The 9902-nt window shown below is 36.3% G+C and overlaps 2 protein-coding genes and 1 pseudogene across 2 annotated transcripts; all 3 read left to right on the forward strand.

The window, feature by feature from the left end:
* Window positions 1-2200: 2200 nt before the first annotated feature.
* LOC147806150 (uncharacterized) lies at window positions 2201-3006 on the forward strand (annotated as a pseudogene).
* Window positions 3007-4668: 1662 nt separating this feature from the next.
* LOC147806151 (uncharacterized) lies at window positions 4669-7320 on the forward strand. Its single transcript, XM_087149562.1, has 2 exons — window positions 4669-4978; window positions 5021-7320. Exons 1-2 carry the CDS (start codon window positions 4669-4671, stop codon window positions 7318-7320), a joined length of 2610 nt encoding a protein of 869 aa, XP_087005688.1.
* Window positions 7321-7941: 621 nt separating this feature from the next.
* LOC147806152 (uncharacterized) lies at window positions 7942-9600 on the forward strand. Its single transcript, XM_087149563.1, has 2 exons — window positions 7942-8820; window positions 8917-9600. The coding sequence occupies exons 1-2, from the start codon at window positions 7942-7944 to the stop codon at window positions 9598-9600; spliced, it is 1563 nt and encodes a 520-aa protein (XP_087005689.1).
* The last annotated feature ends 302 nt before the right edge of the window (window positions 9601-9902 follow it).

A 9902-nucleotide genomic window follows, 5' to 3' on the forward strand; every position in this document is an offset into this window, starting at 1 on the left:
TGGACTCGACAAGAGTTTTACCTATTTGCTCCGGGCCATTTAAATACAATGCTAGATTTCGGTGCCAACATTGTAAGAAAAAAAGCAAATTCTTAAATAATTGCGGTCAATGAATATTATAAACTCGTTTGATGAGACCAAAATATCAACTGGGTTTTTGGCGTCGTCAAGTTAACTAACCTCCCTGCGGCATATGGCAGGCTCCGCGTAGACCCCTTGACGCTTTAAAATTTCGCTAAACAATGCAGTCGTTAGCATCTGAATGGCCCGTCGCAACTTCTGTAGTGTTTCGCAACATTCAGTGATAGAAGTCAATACCATACTATGTCTTTTATGCCTGCAATGCAACAGTAAAGTCTTTATTTACTGCTCACACTTCAACCCATAATTGTATTCTTGAGGCTAGTTATGAAATTTCTTTATTCATCGCTAAATTTGGAAAAAATCATACTATAGGAGAGAATTAAATAAAACCGTCAATATCAGCATTTCTTAAAACGGTTCTTGAAAAAGATGTAAAAGCTATGCCACTCAATAACAATACTGTTAGCAGAAGAATAGACGAAATGAGTGAAGATATTGAAAAACAACTTGTTGACAAGCTAAAAACAAGAAAATTCTCAGTGAAAATGGATGAATCAACTTTGATAGACAGTGCGGCAGTATTGATAACTTACGTAAAATATATTGATAAAGGGCATTTTGCTGAAGAAATGTTGATATGTAAAAGATTAGAAAGCACCACTACCTCCGAAGATATTATATAATAAGCTAATATGATGGGCAAGAAAAATTGCTACTTAAAATTGATGAAAGATGAGAATCCAGAAATGATTCTTGTGCATTGTGTTATTGCATAGGGAATAAAGTTGTGCATAGGGAAAACTTGGTAGCTTAAAACATCTCGCCTGCTCTAAATGAAGTACTTACATTCAGTAATAAAGTGTATCGATGCTATTAAAGCTAATGCCAAATGTGAGCTCCTCTTCAAGCTGTTTTGTGAAGAACAAAATGCAGACCATGTGAGACTTTTACTTCACTCTGAACTAAGATGGCTCTCTAAAGGGAACTGCTTGAAAAGATTCATGAAACTGCTTGATACTCTTAGTGATTTTTTAAGCGACAAACCTGATATGAAGTATCTGTTAACAGTCGAAGGTAAAGCATTTGTGAGTTATTTAGCCGATATCTCTGAAAAACTAAATATATTAAATAAGCAACTTCAAGGAACAACTAAATCTCTTGTTGATACAAAAACGAAGATATTTGGTTTCATTACCCTTATTGAGTTAAGTCTGAAAACAAAAACTTGGATCAGTTTAATTGTCCCCAAAAATTAAAAGTAAAAGATGCCGCTTTTACTTGTTATTGTCGATCATCTGAAAATTCTATCGGCTGATTTAAAAGAATGATTTTCTGATTTAAAACAAATAGATTTTTCAACACGGATGATGCAGCCAATGTTAGTGCATTTGTCTGTTATATGAAGTATGCAGTATCAAGAAGAACTCTCAGAAATGCAAAATGATAAATCAGTTAGAACTATTTATTTTATAAAAGGAGTGATGGCATGACTTTGTGAGAAAACAGAAATCAAGTACCCAAATTCAACCAAATATGCAAAAAAAACTATTGTTACCGTTTCCATCTTCATATTTAACTGAATGTGGATTTAGTGCTGTAAATGATTTACTGGTAAAAAAAAAGGAAATCGCCTGGATATAACACAGTGGGGAGACTTGAGGCTGAAGCCAACCAGATTGGAAACTAACATAAAATCTCTGTGCAGCAAGCGCAAGCATCTCTCTAAATAAAAATATTAAATTATTTTAGAAAAAATCTTTATGAAAATTATTTCGAATTTGAATTTTAGTTTTTCATTATAAGTCGAAATTTTACTTACTGTGTTTCGTCAACAATTTTCAAGAGATTTCTCACTGAAACCTATCATTTAAGTTTCTTATATGAACAATTCAATTTTTTAATATTAAAAATTATGTGTATGTCACATAGGGGGACATAAGAATTTTAGAAAGGCTTGAGTGGGGCACGGTACAAAAAAGGTTGGGAAACACTGTTCTAATGTATTCACATGATAATTTCGAAATGTATATACTATGTTCTGATGGTTAATATCTTATAATATTTAAAAAAAAATTTCAATTTAAGTGTTTATTATTCAATTTATGTGTACTTAAATATGGCTCCTCCAACTGATCCTAGTGTGACTGTAGATCCACAAATTTCTCACGTTGCGGTAAAACCACCGCCATTCTGGAAACAAAACCCGTCTCTTTGGTTCATTCGTTTAGAGGCGCAATTTTCATTAGCACAGATTTCATCTGATGAAACTAAATTTAATCATGTCGTGGCTGCTATTGATTCAGATATTTTGAGTTCTGTTAGTGATATTATATTAAAACCTCCGCTTACTAATAAATACGAAGAATTAAAAAAACGTCTAATTGAATTGCATTCCGAAAGTGAATCTTCTCGTATTCGAACATTACTTCAAGGCCTCGAGCCTTGACAACCCCATCACAATTGCTTATTCGGATGCGTAAGCTTGGTGGAGATTCAGTCGGCGAACCTCTGCTAAAATCCCTTTGGTTAGGACGATTACCAAATAGCACTCAATCCATCTTAGCTGCACTCAACGAAAATTTAAATCAACTCGCATCCATTGCGGATAAAATTCACGATTTAACTCCTCATTCCTCGATTAACGTAGCTCAAGTGCAGGCGGCAGCCCAGAATACTGTTCTTCAAGCCCAGATTGACCAATTATCGAAACAAGTTGAACAATTAACTTCTATTGTACAACAACGACCAACTCGAAGTGATAATTCTTATAATAGATATCCCAGATATCGAAGCAATTCACGTAATCGTTTTCGAAAGTATAAAGATCCAGCTAATGGGATGTGTTTCTACCATACTAACTTTAGTGATAAAGCCACTAAATGCAACTTACCTTGTTCTTTTCGCCAGTCGGAAAACACTTAAGGCGATTTCATTCCGGTCAAAATGACGACCGCCATATTAATCGGGTATTATTGGCCGATTCGAAATCGAAACTTTCTTTTTTAATAGATACCGGTGCGGACATTTCAGTCCTTCCTAAGACTTATGCTCCAAACCTTAAATTACAGGAAGATTTAACTCTCTTTGCGGCCAATGGTACAAAAATTGCAACTTACGGGACAAAACGAATTGCACTTGATTTGAATCTACGCCGCCACTTTATTTGGTCATTTGTTGTTGCTGATGTAAAGCAACCAATAATCGGAGTAGATTTTCTTAAACATTTTAACTTACTGGTTGATGCCAAAAATCATAGAGTCATTGATGCTAACACTAAACTTACTTCAAATGGTCGTATCCCAAAGCAAAATTCTTCCGATTCAAGCATCACAATTTTGATTAGCAATAGCGTATTTGATAAAATTCTTAGTGAATTCCCCGAATTATTAAATCCATCACAACCTACTAATGCTAATAAATCAAATCAAGTTTATCACCATATCGAAACTAAGGGTCCTCCGGTATTTTCGAAACCAAGACGTCTTGCCCCAAATGTTCTTAGAACTGTGAAAAAAGAATTTGATTATTTATTTTCTCAGGGCATCATTCGCCCCTCTAAAAGCCCTTGGGCAAGCCCCTTGCACGTTCTAAAAAAATCAAATGGTGAGTACCGTCCTTGCGGAGACTACCGTCGTCTTAATTCAATAACTGTGCCCGACCGTTATCCCGTCCCTCAAAACTATATTTTCTACCTTAGACCTAACCAGGGCGTACCATCAGATCCCTATTAACCCCCCTGATATACCAAAAACCGCTGTGACCACCCCTTTTGGCGTTTTCGAATACACCGCAATGCCTTTCGGGTTACGCAAAGCTGGGCAGACTTTTCAGCGTTATATTGACCAGGTCTTGGGAAAATTCGATTTCTGCATACCCTATTTCGACGACATCTTAATATCATCCTCTTCAGAAAGCGAACACATTGACCATTTAAACCAAGTTTTTTCTCGCTTAAGAGATTGCGGCCTTAAGCTGAACCAGTGGCGTACGCAGAATTTTTTCAAGGGGGGTGTTCATAATTTTCTGAAACTACTAAAAGAAATTCGAGTCTGTAATAAAGCACTATTATTTCCCTAATTTAGACAGCTAGACAATTTTGACTTTTTATTTAAACAACATTGTTTAGTTAAATTTTGATTTGATTTTTTAAGTTTAAGAACATAATGTAATATTTTCTGAAAAAAGTCCAATGTAGTAACACTTTGAGGGCCACTTTCACATTCATCAGATTTTGTTATGCTACAAACGTTTTCTTCAACGGAAGTATCACATTTGTTCCAGACGCAAGTGCGTGAACGCATATGCAGTGATTATTTATTATATTATTTATTATATTATTTCTTACATTATTCTTTTGTTGGCAACATGTATATATTCTTTGTGTACTTTTGTGATAGTAAAAGAGTTTGTTCCTTTTGATACTTGTTTTAGTGTTGATTGTAATTAGGAAACATTTACGTTTACAACCAACACATTTTGGTGCCGAAACAACTCGGTTTAAAATTAAATACGAATCAGATGAATAATTTACGCAGTCACTCTTTTAAAAACTAGCGAAACGTCAAACATCAGTATTGCTCAATGATGGAGAAACCAAACGATAAAGAACTTGGCGATAGTCTGGCACTTTTGAAAAGAAAAAGAAGAACAGTGCGAGGTAATGTTACTCGATTTATTACGCAATTAAATTCTGATCTTTCTGAAACCTCTGACACTTTAAATGAAAATGTCGAATATATTAGTCATCGGCTTTCCGATTGCTTGTTAGAAATGAAGAAATTGGATAACGACGTTCATAGTTTATTAACAGATGGTGATTATGACAATGATATTATTCAATGTGAAGAATACGTGGATAATGCCGAACTCGCTATCTTTAAAGCAAAAAAATTTGGTAGTAGAAATAATTTTGAATTTAATACGTTCCAATCGCCAGAAGTAACCGTTTCTCAAATACCTGTTACACAAGTACCCGTTATGCAATTACCCGTTTCTCAATCTCACACAGTGAAACTTCCGACTATTAAACTCGAGACTTTTCGAGGTGATATTGAACAATGGCAGTGTTTCTGGGAACAATTTAAATCTTCTATTGACGATAATAATAGTTTATCATTAATTGATAAACATGTGTTTTTGCGAGGATATTTAGAAGATGAACCAAGACGGTTAGTCGACGGAATCAGTGTTAGTGCCAGCACATATGAAACTACAAAAGCTCTTCTTCAAAACCGATATGGCGACAAAAACAGAATAATTCAAGCCCATTTAGACTTTTTGGAGAATATTTCGCCAATACGTAATCCCACTCCTATTGCATTGAATGAAGTATTTATAGAATGCAACAGAAGACTAAATGCTTTAACGGCTTTAGGAGAGGATATCAACGCTTACGGGCGAGTTTTGGCTCCAAAAATTTTACGTGCCTTTCCGGATGATATTTATCGCCGATGGATCATTTACGCAAAAAGAGAGAAAATATCTGAAGGTGATATGAATAAACTAGTGCAATATTTATCTGAAGAAGTAGAAGGTGCTCTCACAACACTAAAAATTCGAGGTGAGCAAAACTTTGATTACACATTTAAAACATCTACTGCAGCCTTGCATGTGAATTCTAAAAAGATCAACCAGACTAAAAAACCATCTCCATTTTGCCCCTTCTGTGAAATTAACGGTCACTGGCCGCAAGATTGTACGAATATAACTGATATCGATACTCGAATCCAAAAATTAAAAACCTCTGGTAGATGCTTCCTGTGTACTAATCGTGGCCATAGTATAAAAAATTGCCTTCGCAGAGATAAAGCGTTCTGCATAAGATGCAAAAAGAAGCACCATGTCTCTATTTGTAAAAATGACAGTTCAAATCAACCTAGCCAATCTATTTCTACAAATAACATCGATACTCGTACACCAAATTTTACTCACTTACAGACTGCTCGAGTATATATAACTGGCCCAACTGGTATTACTAAGCTTACAAGATGCATTTTAGATTGTGGAAGTCAAACCAGTTTCATTCATTCACATCTTGTAGACTACCTAAAATTAGATGTTATTAGCTCTGATTCACTTGAAATTCATGCATTCGAATCATCAAATCAGGCTCAATCGAGACGCAAAGTAAGATTTAAACTATCAAGTATTTGGAATCAGTCAGAAATTTATCTACATGCATTTGAAAGTTCTAACAGATATGCAGTTCATCCATCAGTTCCATTAGAGATTGCTTCTATGGCTCACAAGAAAAAATTTAGGCTTGCTGATCCGAATGACACCATTCAAGAGATGCCTATAGAAGTTTTGATTGGTGCAGATTTTTACTGGACGGTGGTGAATTCTGAGGTTCCTTTCAGACTTTCGGAAACAATTGTGCTCATTCCATCAATCTTTGGCTGGATTTTGTCTGGATCCAGATCTGATACATCTGTCGCTTCTTTATCGTCAGTTCATAATATCAGCATCACATCACCATATATTTTGGATGATCAAGTTAGGAAATTCTGGGACTTAGATACTTTAGGTATTAAAGCCATGCAAGACAAAAAAATGTCCATTCGCAATTCTGAAATATTGGAAGACTTTCGCAGTTCTTATGAAGTCCTAGAAAATCGTCGTGTTGTTAGATTACCTTGGAAGAAAGACGTTACTCTTTCTTCAAATAACTATCACGTAGCATCAAAACGCCTCAATACATTGTGCAAGAAGCTCCAAACAGATCCTAGCTTAAAGGAAATGTATGTTACACTCATGGAAGATTACATAGACAAAAGGCAAGTTGAAATAGCACCGGAAAATCATGATAAAGAAGAAAAAAGCTATTACATACCCCATCACGTAGTCATTAAAGAAAAAAACGCAGAAATTAAGGGACGAATAGTGTTCGACGCCTCTTCTCACACACCAGACCATCCATCATTAAACGATGCTCTAGAACAAGGTCCCAACTTACTTCCAGAAATTTTAGCCACCTTATTACGGTTTCGTCTTCACAAACAAGCAATTATTTGTGATGGAAGTCAGGCTTTTTTACAATTAACCTTGTGGGAAAAAGACAGATGTGCTACTAAGTTTCTATGGTTCAAAACCAGGAAAAATAATGATGAACATTTGCAGCTAGAGAATGAAATTGTGGTCTACCAATTTACACGCTTACCCTTTGGATTAACCAGCAGTCCATTCCTTCTTTCAGCTACACTTGATGAATTATCCTGCATGTACTCCAACATTTAACCCACAGCAGCTAAACATCTAAAAGGCAATATTTTCATGGATGATTTCGTTGTGGGAGTTGATTCAGAAATCGAAGCGAAGACCCTATTTCACGAAATGCGAGAACTCACGAGTCTTATAAGCCTTCCCTTAGCGAAATGGAGTACCAACTCACAAGTTTTGAAAAACGAATGGAAGAAAGAAAAAATAAAGTTTAAAAGTAAGACTCAAGTCTTAGGTGTTCATTGGGATACAGAAGAAGATTCGTTTCATCAAAATATTGAGGAGCATGACCACGATTTATTTAAGGAACCGATCACTAAACGCTTACTACTGAAAACAATCTCAAAGATTTTTGATCCCTTGGGAATTTTCTCACCATCTACTGTAATAGGAAAAATTCTCTTTCAAGATACATGGCTATGCGGTATTGACTGGGACGAACTTTTACCCCCATCTATCGCATCAAGGTGGTCAAAATGGATTATGGACTTACCACATTTAAACAACATTCGAATCCCCTGATGGATTGGAATATCTTCTGCTGAAGTTACCATTCACGTATTCTGCGATGCTTCGGAACGTGCTTACGGAACAGTGTTATATGTACGATTCACAGAAGATACTAAATTTCATGTTCGAATGGTTTGCAGTCGTAATAGACTTTCTCCTCAGAAAAGAATAACACTTCCCCGCTTAGAGCTGTTAGCCGCATTATTGAGTGCTCGATTACTCCATTATTTTTGTACAGAAACTAAACTGGATAGGAACGCAGCGACACTTTGGACTGACTCAACAGTTGTTTTAAATTGGATACAAGGTGATCCAAATCGGTGGAAAACTTTTGTCTGTAACCGAACGAACGAAATTCTCAATTACACAAATCCAACACAATGGCGGCATTGCCCTGGCAATGAAAATCCTGCCGACCACTTGTCTCGTGGTGTTGCACCAACAGAGCTTGAATCCTTGGATCTTTGGTGGCTAGGACCAACCTGGCTAACCGAGTCATCAAAGTTTTGGCCTTCAAAACAACTGAGTTACGCTAATCCAGATATTCATGCTGAACTACGTAAACCAGCTTCTCAATCTTTATTGATAACTTCTTACCAACCTTTTATTGATATATCGCGCTTTAGTTCATATATGAAACTTCTTAGAGTTACAGCATGGATATTTCGTTTCTTGTATAACTGTCGATCCAAGCAACGCATTTCTATTGATCTCACATGTGAAGAGCTTAACACAGCAAAAAACTATTGGATTCTTACAGTGCAAAAGCAATGCTTTTCGGCAGAGCTTAACGCTTTACAAAATAATTCCCCTTTGCCAAAATCTTCAAAAATTAGCCGTTTCAACCCATTTCTTCAAGAAAATCTCATACGATTAGGAGGTAGATTACAGTTCGCATCGCTCAAAAATGAGCAAAAACACCCTTTGCTTCTTGATGGATCTCATCCTTTTGTACATCTTTTCATATACTACACACACGTGAAGCTTCATCACTTAGGTGTTCAAATAGTACTTTCATAGATTCGTTCCAGCTTCTGGATAATACGAGGACGTGAAGCCATTAAACGAGTGCTCTACAAATGTCTACCTTGTAAACTCTCACAGGCATCTAGAAGTCAACAAATCGAAGCTCCTTTACCAAGGGACAGAATTACACCTTGCCTTCCATTTACTACTATTGGCATAGACTTCGCCGGCCCACTTTATGTTCGTAACTTGAAACCTTTAAATACAGCCTATATCGCACTTTTCACTTGCTCAACTACTCGTGCCGTACATATCGAACTAGTCTCTGACCTCACTACTGACAAATTTCTCATGGCCCTAAAAAGATTTGTAGGCAGAAGAGGAATTCCTCATACAATATACACTGACAACGCCACTACCTTCCATGCCGCTAATAAAGAGCTATCCATTTTATGGGACAACTTGACATCGTCAAAAGTTCAGCAATATTATGCCCAGACGGGAATTAAGTGGAAATTTATTGTTGCACGAGCGGCTTGGTGGGGAGGATGGTGGGAACGTTTGATCGGACTAACAAAAAGATGTTTGCGAAAATCCCTAGGTCGAACCTTGTTAGATGAAGAAGGTCTTTCTACAGCATTAGTTGGTGTTGAAGCCGCATTAAATAGTCGACCGTTAGTTTATGAACAAGGAAATGATGATCCTGAAGAAACATTAACACCATCCCATTTTCTTACCGGTAAAAGACTTACAACCATACCTTCACAACCTGCAGCATCTAGTAGAAATCTCCCGACCTGTTCAACTGATCATTCCTCTTGAGATTGATCAGGGTGGGGAGGATGTTCCAGACGCAAGTGCGTGAACGCATATGCAGTGATTATTTATTATATTATTTATTATATTATTTCTTACATTATTCTTTTGTTGGCAACATGTATATATTCTTTGTGTACTTTTGTGATAGTAAAAGAGTTTGTTCCTTTTGATACTTGTTTTAGTGTTGATTGTAATTAGGAAACATTTACGTTTACAACCAACACAACATTTCTGTACAACAGAAAAACTTACATTGGTATTAGATGCTGTCGCCTCACTAAGTTCAGGTCGTGATTTTCTCTCAA

This window comes from Parasteatoda tepidariorum, chromosome 8 (assembly GCF_982258835.1).
Source record: "Parasteatoda tepidariorum strain Cologne lab strain chromosome 8, Ptep-v5.0, whole genome shotgun sequence".
Lineage (NCBI taxonomy): Eukaryota > Metazoa > Arthropoda > Arachnida > Araneae > Theridiidae > Parasteatoda > Parasteatoda tepidariorum.